A 16,185-nucleotide genomic window follows, 5' to 3' on the forward strand; every position below is an offset into this window, starting at 1 on the left:
ATTCTATCAGATGACTGCTGGTCTTTCATGGACAATTGATTGTCCCCATCCACCGATTCCATACCAGAGATTTAACCAACCATGGATAGAAAGTATTGAAGAAAAATTGCATCTGTACTGAATATGTACAAATGTTCTTCCTTGTCATTATTCCCTCACAATACAGAACAACATCTATTTTCATAGCATCTACATTGAGAGATGTTTTAAAGCATACATGAAGACGTGCATAACTTACATGCAAATACTACTCCATTTTCTACAAGTGACTTGAACATCCACAGATTTTGGTATCCACAAGGGGCATGTGTCCTGGAAGCAATTCCCCAAGAATACTAAGGAAAAACTGTATTATGAGTTGAGATTATAGTTACATCCTAGTTTTATTGAAAATAGTGACAGAGGTTGTTTTTTCTTCCCTTTGCTTTTTGGGTGATATTGAGAGAAAGGGGAAGAAATGCCTTCACACTGCCATTTAAAATCCCTAAGTCTCTGCCTTGGTTTTTAGTATAATCATAGGATTTTTTGGTTTCCTGTTTCCTCTAAATTTTCTGCAATGAATATGTATGATTTTAATAATAAGAAAGGGCATGCTCACACACACAAAAAGTTATTTAAACACAAAAGAGTCCAAGACAGCCTGGAGCTTCCGCTCCTACATCTTTCTCACTATCCCTGAGCCATCTGGGCTGAAAAAGCCCACTTGCCATTCACACATCAGCTCCCTGATACCTGCTGGAGCACCATGCTCTTCTTGTCTGGGAGCACTTTTAGGGTCCTTAGCTCTGGGCTGAGGCTGATTGTTACATAGCCTTTACCAACTATGCCAGCGCTTCTGTATGTAGTATGGAGCCTCTCGTGCTTTCTGAATGATCATGACTCTAAAACCAGAAGTTTTTATAAAAAGAGAATTGCGTTTGTGTGTGTGTGTGTGTGTGTGTGTGTGTGTGTGTGTGTGTGTGTGTTGGGCACCCAAGGGTTTACATTCCTAGTGATGTCATTCCAACCAATACAGGTTGGGCATTACCTGGGAATTTTCCACTTCCTCCACTTGGACATATGAAGGGACTCTTCTGAGACAGACATCCTGAGCCCTGGAATTCTCATGAACTTCATTGGTTCTATCACACTCAAGGGAATCTGAGATCCCAGGATCTAAAATGTCCCACAAGCACCCACAAGCTCTGGTCTTGTGGGGCTAACAGGAACCTGTCAGGAATCCCAAAGCTGCAAATACTCACATGCTCCATGAGTTCACTCTGATTGGGCTCCACCTTGGCCCAGGGACTCTGCCACATTAGATGTCTCAGGTGAGTAACATGATTCCCGGCAGGCTCTGTTCCTCCTCCCTTCCAGGGACCCTCAAGCTTCAAGAATTTATTCCTCCATTCCCAAAGACCCTTCTCTCACTGTACCACTCAGATTATAGGCTTTACAGTCTACCTACAGTTAGACTCAGCTGGGAATCTTAGAAGACTTGATCTGGCCAATTAAGTCAGGAAATTGCTCTCTAAATTTAAAATGTCCATCAATCTTATCCAAAATGGCAGCATTGATTTGGTGAGCTAAAGCTCTTAGGTTATTTTTATTTAATTCAGCAGAAACTACATGAGCCTTCCCCCTCCTCACAGATTCACTCATTTCTCAATTTGGTCTTATTAAACAGCATCAAACATATCTCATAAATCACCTTCCTGCTGGATTCCCCATCTTTACCCTGGACCTGTTGCCAGGAAGAACTGCTCAGGGAACAGGTACAAATCTCTCCTGCTGTACTGCCTTTGGTATACCTTATGTCCCCACTTGTAAATTTATCCCAAACCTCTTTTTTTTTTTTTTAAAGAGACTAAGGCAATACAAGTGTACATGTACATAAACCCACTCATGGAAAGATATCCTCCATTAAAGTCAAACTCTACTTGGGTTGTTTCCTCCAGCTTGAGACACCATCTGTTACCCTAGAGCATTGCTCTGATGGACTAGACTGTGCCAAGAGGGGCCCACACACACATGCAAAGACAAAGTTACATTTGGAGACTGGATATCATCTTTAATTAATAATGCCACAGTTCAACATCCTTCCTGTTGCTGTAGCAGATGGTGTGTATGTTGTGTGTGTGTTCCTGAATAGATAAGGGGCCAGCAGAGACTCCCAAGCTGGTCTTAGCCAACGACTCTGTTGAGCAGCAACTGGAAGATAGTCTCCATAGAGGAACAGAGGCCGGAATCTGCCTCCTATAGTCTTAGCCTTCCTTCCTCCTGGGCCACTTTTAGTGCATTCTGAGGGCGAGGCTAAGGCCACATTAAAGGCATTCTTAGCAAAGACCAGTCTCCAGTTCCGAGTCCTCACTGCCTCTGACCAAAGGATGTCCCTGGGTGAAATACAGATTGTCCCTGGGCCAGCATTGGTCCCCTATGCATTATGGGCCAGCACCACAATGGTCCAGCCCTGGGCAAAGGTCCAGAGCCACTGGGCCGTTTAATGAGTTCCTTGCAGAGATAAGCTGGATGCAGACCAGGCCTTTCTTGGGGGTCAGCCAGGAAGGGTCAGCTTGGCCTGTGGTGGCCATTGTAAGTCATTTCCAGCCCAAACCTCAGAGCCTGCCCTCCTGCCATCTCTACCGTCCAGTTCCTCATGTGCCCAGCAGGTCTGCAGCTCTGACATTGCAAGGGAGGGTCAGCGTGATGGTGGGTCACAAGGAGGCCATGAGAGACCCGGCTGAGCTGGATCCGCAGCTGTATGCCAGCCTGAAGCCAGCCCTCTCCCCCATGGTCATTGCCAGTCAGAGCTCTCTGAAGCCCGATAGGATCCCCACAGGCTAGGCAGCAAGTTCTTGGCCTAGCACAGAGGGAGAAAACCGAAGTGGCTCCACTGTCCCATCTGCACTGCTCTGTGCCTTGGGAAGGCAAGGAGCCCAAGTCCCAGGATGGTGGGATCAGCTGTTAGGGAAGCACCGCTGTCCAGGTGAGGCTTCGGGCCGGAAGCTGGGCTTGTTCAGCGGGCTGGGATAATAGGTGGTCGTGTACACATTGGTCTGCTGCAGTGGGTAGAAGTTGGCTCTGTCGTCAGGGATCAGGTTATTCTTATTCAGGGTCTATGGAACAAAGAAAGAGCAAGAGAGAAAGGAGTGAGGAAAAGGATGGGTAAGGGGACAGGCGTGGGCAAGAGTCCAGGGGTCAGCCACTGAAGGAACATTCCAGCTGTTGACACAGCTCTTTCACACCACTGTATTTCCTCTCACTGCCTGCCTCACTTATGCCCAGCTTAGGGCCAGGGCTAGTGTACCCTTCACCCTGCCCTCTGCTTCTATAAGAAGGCTCCTACCTTGAACTCCATGGGTGTGTACTTCTCATTCTTAGGGGTGCCCCCACCCTTGTAGTGCAGGTGGTTGGGGGTGGCAGGATGAACAAGTGTGGACTCCTGAGACTGGCGCTGGCAGTGCTGGCAAGACAGGTACACGGCCAAGGTCAGGAGCCCAGAGCCCAGGAAGCAGGAGACGCCCGTGGCCACGAGGTGGATAAGACTAAACCCTGGAGAAGGACAGGCAGGTGGTAAGAAAAGGGCTACTGTGAAAAAGGGGGACTCCTGACTGCCTACCTGGGAACAGAATCAGCAATAGGAGGCTCTGTGATATGAAGAAAAGAAAGGGCCTTTGAAGCCAGAGCCAAAGGAAACTGGGAAAGTGAGTAGCCTGTCACCAGAGCTTCTCTCACAGGACAACCTATGGTTTGAGTCAGAGGTGACAACCAGATGATCTGGATGTGAATATCTTGGGTAGAGACTGCTGACGGTCTTAGTTGGGGAGGCCTGGATGGAACTGCCAAGACCTCCCTTAACATGGCCTCAAAGTAGTGGAGACAACTCCCACCCTCCACCCCTACTTCCACAAGGCTTGGCTCTCTAGAGCGGAAGAGGAAAGAGTCTGGACTTTGCAGTATGGTGGAAGAGGGGCAGAAGGACAGTGTCACAAGTGCCTCTTTTTACCTCCACAGTCGGTGGCCTCCTCCAGGCTGGAGGCAGGCAGGATGACTGCAGGGAAACAAGTGAAGAAGGTGTTAGGGCAGAGTGCAGAGGGAGGGCTCCCTCCTAAGTTGGGTGTGGTCTGAAAGGACCCCTGGGTCAGCAATGAGATCCAGGACTGGGCCTGGGGTCTTCACTCTCTGCCTCTCCAGAGACCCCTCTTCTATAAAGGGTAGCCTATTCACTAGGCACAGTGCCCCAAGGGTATGTCCAAGGCAAAGATGTGAGTTGTGTCCAAAGGTACATTCTGCACCCCTACCCAACCTCAAGCTTCCCGAGAGGGAGGATGAAGGGAAAGGAACTGTAGCATCAGGAGGGGAAAAGTGGTTAGTGAGAGGTGGTAGCAGAAGGACCTACCAGGAATCTCGCTGTAGGGGCAGGGCCGGCTCTGGCTACTGTTGCCAGCACAGGCACCCGGCCCTGGAACAAGCTCCTCACAGCGCCGGCTCCGGCTCTGGGCTCCATCCTCAGTGCAGACACCCCACTCAGACCATGGTGACCAACCTTCTGTGGGTTGTGAGTTGGGATGGGGTTAAGTGCCTTAGGACCCCTTCTGGGGATCAGAGGCTCCATGATGCTCCCCAGCCCGGCCAGATGCACCCAGTACCTGGGCAGGCCTGTGTGGCACATAGAGCCTCCTCGGTGTGCAGCCCAAGACAGATGTCCTCACCTGGGGAGGGTGCGGGGCTAGTGCAGGAACGAGTTCGTTGATAGTGGCCCCCACCACAGGAGGCTGAGCACTGGGACCACGAGGTCCAGCAGGACCAGGCACCACGCACTGCAAGTGGATGTCGTGAGTGAGCAGGGCTGCTCTGGATTACCCGTGACTTCGCCACCCACCCAAGCCCCGCCCCCATCCGACAGACGACTGTTAGGGAGTGTCTCCGCCCCAGGGCACGGGGCAGGGGAAATGCAGGCAGCAGCAGAAGAGACACTAGCAGAGAGCGCTCAGCTTCATCTCAAATCAAACTCCTCCTCTGGCTAACCCACTAGGGGAAAGAAAAAAAGTGAGGAAGGAGGAAGAAAGGCCCTACTCCACCAGAGGAGCCACTGAGTCCATGGTTAGGGCAACCTCCCTTCCACCCCCACACCCCGCCCAGAATTGGCAGGGTAAAGAGGTTACTGGGCCAGGCCTGCCTTCCTTGGTGAGGGTTTCCGCAGGTCAGGGATTCCTTGCTCAATGTTACCTGGACAAGCCTGCGGGTTGCAGTCCTGGTACTCGGCGGCATCACCCACGCAGGGCAGGCCTCCGTTGCGGGGCTCGGGGTTGGTGCACGTTCTCTTCCGGACGCGGAAGCCCAGCTCGCAGTCCCGGGAGCAGGACGACCATGGACCCCAGGCGGCCCAGCCTCCACTCAGCGTGTGCGGGGAAGTGTTCCCGCTGCGCAGGAGATCCTCCACCAGGGCTGGGGAGGACCGCGGGCCTCAGGGATGAGGACGTCGGGTCCCCGTTCCCGTCCCAGACGTCCCCTGGGGCTCCCACGCGCCCCCCGCCCACCTCCACGCCCATCGCAGAGGGTGCGACGCTGTACCGTCAGTGTCGCAGGCTCCCGAGCCTTCGGCCGGGCAGGTTCTGGTCTCTGTCCTCCTCCTGCCAAACTGCAGGCCGTGAGGGTCTGGCAGGGGCGCGCGGCACGTGAAGCGGAAGCGCTGCTCCTGCCGCGCCCCGCCCTGCGTCACGTTCACGGGCAGCCACGGCGTCCATGGCGTGTTGCGCCGCACCTCGGGGCAGGCGTCGGGGTTGCACGTCTTGAACTCCTTCGGGGTGGGGGTGGTTTCAGAGCCCCGCAGTCCCCTGGCGTGCCCTGCCCGCACCCCGCGCCCCCCGCCCCGGCCCTCACCACGCCGCAGCCCGGGCAGGAGTTGCCGTTCTCGCAGGCCCGACGCCGCGACTGCACGCCGCCCCCGCAGTTGCTGCTGCACTTGCTCCAGGAGCCCCAGGTGGCCCAGAAGATGGGCACTGGGCAAGGAGTGTTTTCATTACAGAACCTGGGGAGAAGGGAAGGGAGAGTAGTCACCCTAAGGAGGGGTACCGCAGCCCCTGACAAGATGTCACAGGGAGTGCGGAGACTAGCAAGGATGAAAGTCCCCTGGGTCACCCTGAGAATCCAAGCTGCTTTCCAGCAGGCCCTGCAAGTCTGGGATCTCAGGGCATCCAGCCTTAGATCCCACCCACAGCCGCGCGCTAGCTCACCGCTCCTCCCGACTCTTGCCCACGCAGATGCGGCCTCCATGGCGGGGCGCAGGGTTGCTGCAACTTCGCTGGCGGACCTGGAAACCGATCCCACAGGACGTACTGCACAGCGCCCACGATGACCACGGGGTCCACGCCCCATTCCTGTAGAGACAGAGATGGATGCCCCTCTGAGCCCTAGCTTCTTAGATCTGGTCTGCATCAGGGCAGATGGATTTTGTATTGTCGTCAGGAAGGGCTACGACAGAAAATACCAGCGCCTAATCAGGCCATTTCAGGCATACTGGTGCACTCATCCATTTGCTTATTCATGCTTCAAATATGTATTGAGAGCCTTCTTCCATTTATCAGGCTTGCTCAGGGCTAAGGACACAGAGATAGGACAGGCCCCTACACACAAAAGGGCACACTCATTAGGGAAGGCCCCAGACACCTTCGCAGCCTGCAACCTTTCTTTCCCCCCATTTGGTTGGCCAGTCCTTGCACTCAGTCAGACCACACTCTGCTCCCCCACCATTCTCCACTGCACATGATTTGCTCTAAACTCAGACACACTACTCACTCTGGTCCACTTTGACTCAAATGATCAAAGCTGGGCTCTCCTAATGATTGCATTCCTACTTGAGGTTGCAGTGAGGGTTACATTAGTGAATGTATGAAATAACTATTTAAAGAGTAATTAAGATTATGGGTTAGTTGTTATTATAACCATTTTATGGAGTACCCTGGTATCAGGCAGTATCTAAGTTCTTTACACACATTATCTCCTTTAACCATCTCAACAGCTCTAGGATAGGTACTGTAACCATCTCTGAGAAACTCAGAGCAGTTGGGTGGCTGGCCAAGATCACAACTCTAGACTGTGCAACCTAGGGTTGCCACTGTCCCATGCTGTCCCTCAAGTTTGAGTCAGCCAGGCTGATTATGGCTAGCCTTTGGAAGTGACTGTCATGCCTGTCCAGCCTTTCTCTTTTCATCAAGAGACCCCATGAAGCAGAGACTTTTCTCCTACTAGTGTAGAAGCTCACCTAGGATGTTTCCTGCCTCAGACGTTAGCCACATGTCCAGTCTCCAGCACTGTCCTGAAATGGTTTCCACCCCTTAGTGGAAACACCTCAGTGGGGATGTCACATTTTCCAGTTCTCCCCACCTGCGTCCTAGGAAGCCACTGTGCAAGCCCTGTCCTCACCTACCTGGAGCAGTTGGCGATGTGAATGGCTGGCCCCAAGCAGTCAAGGCCCCCACAGCGGGGCCGGGGGGAGTCACAGGATCGGGCCCGGCACAGGCAAGAACCTGAGTTGTCTCCATCTAAGTGCTCACATGGTTGCCACGACGACCATGGGCCAAAGCCCCCATCCCGTGTCACGTTTCGCACCTGCAGACCCACATATGGGGCAGGGCCCCTGTCATACAAGGCAGGGGCAGGGGAGGCACAAGACCCCAGAGGACTTGGAAAATTCTGATAGGGAGTCATAGCCTGGATTGAGGAGAGGGATGTGAGGTGGGGGTCATGAAGGGGTTCTCACAGGGCAGGCTGTGATGTTCTGGGTCCAGAGGCTCATGTTGGAGCTGTCCTCGAGCGTGCCGCAACGCTGCTGCTTTCCATCCCAGCCGCAGTACGGGTCTCGTGCCCCTAAACATGCCCTGCCAGACAGAGGTCCTGAGACTCAAGCCCACTGGCTTCCAGTTCTCAGCTTCATCTCAAGAGCAAACCTGGACACCCCCCTCTAGGTACCTTTCCAGCCAGTTGCCCTTCATGATAACAAAGTTCACTGCATACTGTTTGTGTGTCAGGCATCATTTTAAGCACTTTACAAGCATGAGTTAATTTAATGCAGCAACCCGTGAAGTAGGTTCATTACTATCCCCACATTGTGTGGAGGAAACCCAGAGAGGTGACCGCTTGGTTAAGTGCAGACAGCGTGCACTTAACCAAGATACTGGACTGTGTTCCCTGAGGATGAACACCCCATATTCCTCACCTGCAGCCACAGGAGATGTGTGTAACAGAAATCCAAAGAGGCAGCACCTTCCTGTCAGATCCTCTGGTTAGAGACGGAGAAGACCTTAGACTGGTTCTCCACTCTGGCTCACATGAGAATCACTTGAGGAAATTTTTAAAATACTGATACTTGAGCCCACACCAAATAGGAATCTCTATGGTAGGACGGTTTTTAAAAGCTCTCTGAGCAATTCTAAAGGCAGCCCACTCGAGAATCACTGGGCTCCAAAACACAGCCTTTTCAAAGAAGAACAAAGAAGTACAAAGAAGAAAGAATAGGTTTCCCTGCCATCACACAAATTGTACCTGGTGGAGCTGGGTCCACCATGGGACTGCCATACCCTTCCCCTCACACTCCTGCCTCCCAGTGGAAGGTCATGTCTAACTCCACACCCTGAGTGAATGTGGGTCTATCCCTCAAAACACAGCATGGCGTGAGAGGATCCTAAGTACATGCAGGGTCATGTGGGGCTTCCCCACACCTGTGCTGTTCAGTGACAGAAAGCAGGGTCCAGCGCTTCAGTGTCAGATGAATAAGCTCAGCTGCCAGGAGGAGGTCATATTCTAGGTCCCTTTTCCTGGCCTCAGGGTTGGTCTCTCTGCAGTGGCCCAGAACAGGTAATGATCCACACACCAATGCATGTCCTAGGTGCCTCTGCTTCTCATATTCCAGAGTTCCTTTCTTCCTTTTCTTCTTTCAAATATTCCTATCATATAGCCTTTACATTTTTTAAATAAGAAATTTAAATCTTTATTCAATCCTGAAGCCAGAAAGAGGGAGTCCTCTGACACCCAGAGAGTCTGCTGCCAATCCCAAGGGATATATGATCCCTTCTGCTCCTTTCCCCAGCTTCCACCCCCTTTGACCAGACCTTCTGGAGAGGCTTTGAAAGAGCAGTGGAGCAGGGGCTTGGAAATTAAAGGTGAGAAAGCACAGAGGCCTCGAGAAGGAGGTGCTGGACTACAAAGAAGCTAGAGGAGACAGGCAGATGAGTCCACACCATTATGTGAGCTTGCAGAGGCATTTTCCCATTGGCCAAAGGGGCTTAGGATGCTGACAGCCAAAGGGATACACACAAAAGCCAAGCGGGTGCAGTTTTGAGTGCCTTTGGGATTGAATTCTTCTTTTCTCTTGATGCTTTAAGACAGTCACCTGTCAGGTAAGGTCTTCATTTTATTTAAAAAAAAAAGTGATGTGAGAAGCTTTACAAAGAAGAGGACAGGACATATCCTGGTCACCAGGAGCTGAAGAAAATAGTGCTGTCCCCTGTTCTGGACTGACCCATGATTTTTTTCTACTGGGAGTTAGATTCAGAGTCAGAAGCATGGCTCTACCACTTGAGCCATGTCCCTAGTCCTTTTGCTTATAGTTTGTTTTTTATAGATAGAGTCTTGCCCTAATTTTGCCTGGGCTGGCCTCAAACCATGATCCTCCTACCTCCACCTCCCAAGTAGCTGGGACAACAGGCACAGGCCACCATACTAGGTTTATTTTTGAGATAGAGTCTCCAACTTTTACCCAGACTAGCCTTGAATCTTGATCCTCCTCCAGAGTAACTAGGATTGCATGTACGTGCCACCATACTGGGCCCTGTGGTCTTGCATAAGTGAGGTGATGCTTGAGGCTTAAGGGGGTGAGGTCCTCACTGAACCCCAGTGAGCACACTGTGGCCCACCCCACCAAGGAATCTGGAGCACTCACTTGTTGCTAGTGAATCTGTTTCTATTTTGCTCTCTCAAGGACAATTTGTGTAAACCATACAATATAAATGTGCTTAGATTTTCCTCTGGGATCAATGGTTTGATTTGACAGTGTTTCATCAGCAGAATCTATCAAACTGAACATCATGGGGCTCAATGAAAACCATCTTCACAAGGCATCCCACAACCTGTGCTTTTGAGACTCTGCTCACTGGCTGACAATTGAACCAAGGAGACTGCTAGCAAATCCAACCAATCAGAACTCGGGAGGGCCCATGCCTGAGTTTATTTCCCTTAGCCTCCAAGAAGGAATAACTTGAGAAATAGCTGATGTGGCACTTTCTAAACAACATAAATTAACTAGGTAAAAAAGAATTAGCCATGACTTGCAATCGATAATAATAACAGGTAACAGTCTACCCACCAAAAACAAATGTCTGCCAGCAAGAAGATGGTTAAGGATACAAAATTTGCATTGGCTTTGCATTGGCTTATGCAAGACTAAATCAGATCCTGGAGGAACCCATGTGCCTCATGCTACTTCTTCCTCAGGGCCTCACTCATTCTAGGGCAGTCATTATCAGTCTAGACTGCAAATCCTGAGTCTTTAAAAATGCTTAAGCAAACAGAACAAAAAGCCACCTTTTGGACTGGAAAAGGCCCAAGTGCTAGAATCTTTAAACACTCTTCCAGGTGACTTCAGTGAATAGCTATGTTCGAGAAATGCTGTTCCAGAGCCCCTTTTATCAGGGTCTCAACCTAAGTGACAGCCTCATTTTTTCCAATCCCTGAGAGAATAGGGTAAGAGAAAGAAAAATGCAGAGTAGATGTTGGTCCCAGCCTCTCCTTTCCAGGCCCTCTCAGCCTCTCTCTCTAGTCTCAGCTAAGTCCCAGAAAAGAAAGAGACCATATTCTCCAGGCTCACCCACCCTGCCCCCACCTCTGCCCTTGCTCCGCAGCCTGAAGTGCCTTTGACATTCCCTGTGATCAGTGCCTGTGTTCTCCTGCTGTGACTAACTAAAGAAGATCCCTGCCCCCTGGCTCAGGTGGATCTACCAAGGCCACTTCAAAGCTGACAGGTCAGGGAGCACTCTTAAGAAAATGAAAGCTCTAAGCCAAAGAGTTACAGTGTGCCCGTGACTGTAGAAAGGGGAGGCAATTTAGAGTTCTTTTCATAAAAGGGGCCATCAGGCCAATAATGCATCACTTTTTTACTGCACTGTCTTAAGCGGCCATTATAAAAGGGAACAGGTTCATTCCATGGGCTCGCGGCAGGACAAAGATGGATGGTGGATGCTGTAAGTGGCGGATTCCAGCTCCCTGCATAAAGTCTCACAATGGGAGCTGTCCAGGGTGGAAAAGGCATCCTGGGGCTTGTGAACAAATGACCATTACTTAAGAATGCAGAGGCACAAGGGCCTCATGAGCGTGGGCCTTCCCTGCTCTTGGGCAGGCAAGGAGAAGGGGACCTGCTCCCAAGGGCGGGGCCAAAGGCCTACTGGAAGGAGTGAGGGGTGATTCATGCGCTGATCCTCTATTTCATGGAGTCAGCCAGTGGTTCTTTCTCCTCCTCTTCCTCACATGCACCCTGCTCCACAGTTCTTGGTCATACCCTGTGGTGCTGAGATTTGCCTGAGCAAAAGGAGGTTGTTGGAGACAAATGCCTGGTCAAAGGAAGGGGTCCAACAGTACCTCTGTTTACCCATCTCATCCTGCTGTCAGCTTTGGAAAGAATGAGGACATAAGCATGTGTCCTAGGACAAAGTCAAACCCTGTGACACACGTACCATGATAGCACAAATTCTGATAGACTGTGGTTGCCAGTTGGCCCCCACAGTTGGACTACATACACACTTTGGTGGTTGCACATACTTGCTTGTGTCATTTTATTAAAGTTGTAATAATATGACTTTGCTTTTCATAGTTTTTGGATCCACTGGTAGGTTTATGGCAGGGTTTTCACTTAATACTCCAGAGGCTCCTATTCCATACTCAAAAAACCAAAAAGGACAAAAGCATCAAACTCCAAACTGACCTCCTGCCACCTCGTTCCAGGGTAGGAGTACACAGGGCCCAGTACACAATCTCCCCACCCCCTCTGCAGACCTGTGTGCATATAGTGGGGGAGGGGGATGGACAGGGAATGTTCCAGAACTTTTCCTTCCCTATTCCATAGCAGAGCCCAGGACTTCATGTCTGGGTGGAGCCACACTAGCTCATCCTGGATGTCCATTCTGCCCCATGACAATACTCCTGCTGGCCACTGTCTGATCAATCCTTATAAAACACCTTACTATGCAGCCTGAGATTCACTGCTTCACAACAATGTTAGTAGCAACAGCCACAGGCTTCAAGTCAAATTCTTCTCATCTGGACTCAACCACTTTCCAGTACCAGTCCCTACACCATGTCATACACCTGTAATCCCAGCACTCAGGAGGCTGAGGCAGAAGAATCAAAAGTTTAAGGCCAGCCTGGGTCCTACAGCCAGATCTGTCTTAAAGGAAAAAACAAAAATGTATTCACCCATTCTACAGGTCTTTCCTCCTGATCACCTTTCAAGACAAAATAATTAGTCAACTGAAGGGTCAGTCCTATGTGGAAGGCCACTTTGTACCTTGGGCTGGATAGAGTATAAAAACTTCTGGGCCAGTGGGTTTGCCTTTAAGGATTTACAACCTCTTGCAAAACAAGGCATATGTGAAAAGTTTAATAACAACACAAGTGTTAAAGAAGAACACAAGAGATGAGAAAAATGCTGTCAGCAGCTAGCCGGTGATTCATTGCCAAGCAGTGCTGTGTGTATTCAAAAGTCACAGATTCCAGAGCGCCCAGGAGGCTGGGCGGCTCCTAAATGCTATTGGGAAGATTTAAAAAAAAGGAATAAAAGATACTAGTTTCCACTTATGATTTGCTAGACTAAGCACTTCATGAATACAGTCTCCATCATTACAACTCTGCCTAGGTTAAACATCATTTGTTCCACCAAATTACCCTGTTTTCCTAGTAGGAGAACTGAAGCTCAAAAAGGCTAAATAATTTGCTCAAGATCAAACAGCTAGTGCATGATGGATCCCCAGGTGTGTCTAATTCTACCACCTGAGTTTTTCCCACTAGGCCCTTCTGCCTCTCTCCACATGGCAATTACAGGAGGAGGTTTCTCTCGATAACCAGATTCCAGAGCTTCGAAGGTAGTAAGTATTGTGGCCTATTCATTGTGTCTCCTGTTACACCAATAGTCCTGCAAAGTACCCCAAACATGGCAGAGCTTTGTAAATGTGCGCTGTTTCCCTGACACAAGCATGACACAGGGCTTGAGTGCCTGCCCACTCACTGTACTCCTGGTCCTCAGCTGCCACACCATGACCATATAGCCTCCTTCCTGCCCAGGTCCCAGCACATTCCACTAAGACTAAAAACAAACCTTGGCAGCATGGATACCATTTGTCTCTCAAATCTTGAGGACAGATGGTACAGCCAGGAGGACTCTCTCTATTGTAAAGGCCACAGAAGTCAGCATGGCTGTGGCTGTGCCAGCTTTTGATGGTCACGAAAAGGAGGGATACAGCCTGAGCAACCTTGAGGGCAGCTACTCTGGAATATATTTCCACTTGGCTTTGTTTCCCCTGTTAAATATTGCTGTCATTGTTGCCAAATCGGTAACAAACTGAAGCTGTGGTATGCAGACTTGATCTCAGAAGCAGTGGGAAAACAGTACAACTCCTCGAAGTGGCTCTGCACCCAGTTTTCTTTGCCTCCTGAGGGACAAAGGCTTGGGGCTGACTCATCTCCCATCTACCCCCCACACCTGGACAAGAAGTGCCCAAGACCTCTCTGAACCAAAAGGGCACAGTAAATCAAGTGAGCTACAAATAGTTGACAGGTTGGAACTATGGGGCTGCCATCAGGAATAACAATAGTCACGCAATTTGCTAAGCACATAATTTCCCCAAGCAATGATAAGTGCTTTATGCTGATCACAAAAACCCTGCAAGATATTTTAGGAGGAGGAAACCATGGTTCAGAGAGGTTAAATGACTTGTCCAAAGCCACGCAACTGGAGACTGTGCAGGGATGCCACAAAGGGGTGGCCCTGACTACTCCCCCCTCCCCCCTTCCCTTCCGGGGGCAACTTACCCCTGGCTGCCGTAGGAGGCGCACCTCTCCAACGGGACCCGCAGCACGCTGTCGCTCAGCCCCACGAAGAGCGCGCGCGCGCTGTGCAGGATGCGCAGGCTGCGCAGGGGCTCGCGGTGCGCGGGGGGCAGCACTTGCAGCTCCTCCAGGTAGCAGCCGCGGAGGCTGCGACTCGCGGTGGACAACGCCTTTAGGATGGTGCCCGACTCTGAAGAGTCACACAAGAAGATGGCCTTGAAGCTTGGAACCTTGCAGCCCCACCCTGCCCGCAACCGCCTCCCCACATACAGCCCAGGTTGGGCCGGGCCGGCTTACCTGTGCCGATGTAGAGCACGTGGTAGAGCGTGTCCTTGGCTTGCACAAGGTCCACCACGAGGTGAGAGAAGCGCACGCTGTCCTGCGTGACACAGGGTTCGGGTGTCACAGGCTGCACGGCCTCACTCATCAAGAACAGGCGCTGTGCGTCCTGCAGGCTGCGCTCGGTGAGGTTCTCGTTGGGGCCGGTCTCCGGTAGGGTGCCGCACTGCGGAGGGGTAGCAGGTCACATGTGCGCAGCCCCCACACCGCTGCAGCTGCCAGCGATCTCCCCTCCCCCTCTTCCTCACTGTAACTCAGATGGCCTCGGGCAAATGCTAATTCTCCAACATCTTCTGGCCCCAATATGCTGCCAACCCTTTCCGGGCAAGAATGTCTCTTTGGAACTAAGAGAAAATGTGACTGGGAAGATGATCGCGAAAGGGGCCTTCCAGGACAGGGAAAGAAGAAAGGGAGGGTAAAGGAGTGTGGACTATCATCTCCAAACAAATCACTTGAACATGGACCGTGTCCTGTGACTTTATGCTGTTTCCCAGGTGCCTTTCCTCACATAGGGCCAACCTGTTTTCCCTCTCCTGTATCCCTATCAGCTCAAAGTTCTTATGACTTCTAAGCCAAAGGCAGTCACCCTTTATTGGGTACATACTACGCTCCAGGCAAACCAACCTTCACACATATGCATGAGGTATTATCTATTATGGTATTATCCCTAGTTCCAGATAAAGAAAAAGGAGGTTGGATGACCTCCCAAGGTCACACAAAGACAGGCTAGATTTGGGTCAGAGTTGCCCAATTCCACACCTCCCCTGGGGCAGGAGGGCAGGAGGACCATGAAGGTCAAGCATCAGTAGCCTCCTCTGGCACCTTGTTTTCTCCCCTTCCCATCACAGGATGGGAACCTGTCATAACACCCATGCTGGGTTCTGACCACACCCAGCACTCAGAGTCCCTGCAGACATTAGTGTGTGGACACACTGTGAACAAACTCTAGCTAAAACCCCCAAGTTCCAGCCAGGTCTTTCTTGTGTAGTGCTCTTCTGGTCCCCCATACTGCACAGAACTGAGGTGGGCCCTTCTGCCCCTCTGGAGGTGTGGGATCACATTCAGAGATGGCTCAGAGAAGGCTTACTGACTCTACCTCTCACCCACTCCCCTTCTTGCTCACAGTCTAAGGTTACTATCTCCTAAGGACCCGTTGCAGACCCCAAAGACAGGCCTAAAGCAGCAGGGATAAGGCTGGTGTTCATCTGTGCTGAGCAGTTGGGAATCAGCTTGTGGCTGATAGTCTGGAGGTGGGGAGCAGAGAAGAAGCTGTACCTGGAAGTTGGGAATGGGGTTGGCGATGGGGAGCCAGGCAGCCCTGGGGTTCTCCTGATAACGAAATGGGCCATTGAAAGCTTGGGAAATAGCACTGAGGTTGAAGGCGCAGACAGCAGAAGCGGCAATGCTGTTTCTGAAAGGCAAGAGGTGACGGAATGCTGCCCTGCCTGGAGGCTACCCACCTCCTCTGAACCCCAGCCCCACCTCAGGCCCATCCTCCCGTCTTAGGAGGCACATGTTGATGAGCCTAGTCCCTTCGGGTGTCACAGAAGGAGGAGATGAGTTGTACTTATCTGCGACTCCCCCCCACCCCAAAGTACCCACTGACAAAGAGCTCTGCCAGGTCCTCATCTCCTTCCCTTCCCTTATCCAGTGCAAAGTGGAAATACAGTCAATGGTTTTAAACATGTTAGTGCGAAATGTATCTTACATTACAACGTGATCTAATACTCACACATCTATACCGAGACTTTACAAAGCAATACTTATTCACAC

At 51.1% G+C, this 16,185-nt stretch overlaps 1 protein-coding gene across 3 annotated transcripts in view; it reads right to left on the bottom strand.

Moving 5' to 3' along the window:
* Nucleotides 1-2,024: 2,024 nt before the first annotated feature.
* Sema5b (semaphorin 5B) overlaps nt 2,025-16,185 on the bottom strand; it is a 112,920-nt gene continuing 98,759 nt past the window's right edge. For 2 of the 3 annotated variants that reach the window (XM_074073289.1, XM_020183408.2), the window contains 14 exons: nt 15,688-15,823; nt 14,371-14,578; nt 14,056-14,263; nt 7,742-7,859; nt 7,409-7,590; nt 6,216-6,359; nt 5,863-6,010; nt 5,554-5,779; nt 5,209-5,427; nt 4,629-4,799; nt 4,379-4,528; nt 3,986-4,030; nt 3,326-3,531; nt 2,025-3,095 (listed from right to left, as the gene is read on the bottom strand). In XM_074073289.1, coding sequence (XP_073929390.1) covers nt 2,937-3,095; nt 3,326-3,531; nt 3,986-4,030; nt 4,379-4,528; nt 4,629-4,799; nt 5,209-5,427; nt 5,554-5,779; nt 5,863-6,010; nt 6,216-6,359; nt 7,409-7,590; nt 7,742-7,859; nt 14,056-14,263; nt 14,371-14,578; nt 15,688-15,823 — 2,320 coding nt within the window. In that variant the 3' untranslated portion in view covers nt 2,025-2,936. The remainder of the gene's footprint in view (nt 3,096-3,325; nt 3,532-3,985; nt 4,031-4,378; nt 4,529-4,628; nt 4,800-5,208; nt 5,428-5,553; nt 5,780-5,862; nt 6,011-6,215; nt 6,360-7,408; nt 7,591-7,741; nt 7,860-14,055; nt 14,264-14,370; nt 14,579-15,687; nt 15,824-16,185) is intronic. The other variant, XM_074073288.1, reaches the window with a different exon arrangement.

This window comes from Castor canadensis, chromosome 5, assembly GCF_047511655.1.
Source record: "Castor canadensis chromosome 5, mCasCan1.hap1v2, whole genome shotgun sequence".
NCBI classification, from domain to species: domain Eukaryota; kingdom Metazoa; phylum Chordata; class Mammalia; order Rodentia; family Castoridae; genus Castor; species Castor canadensis.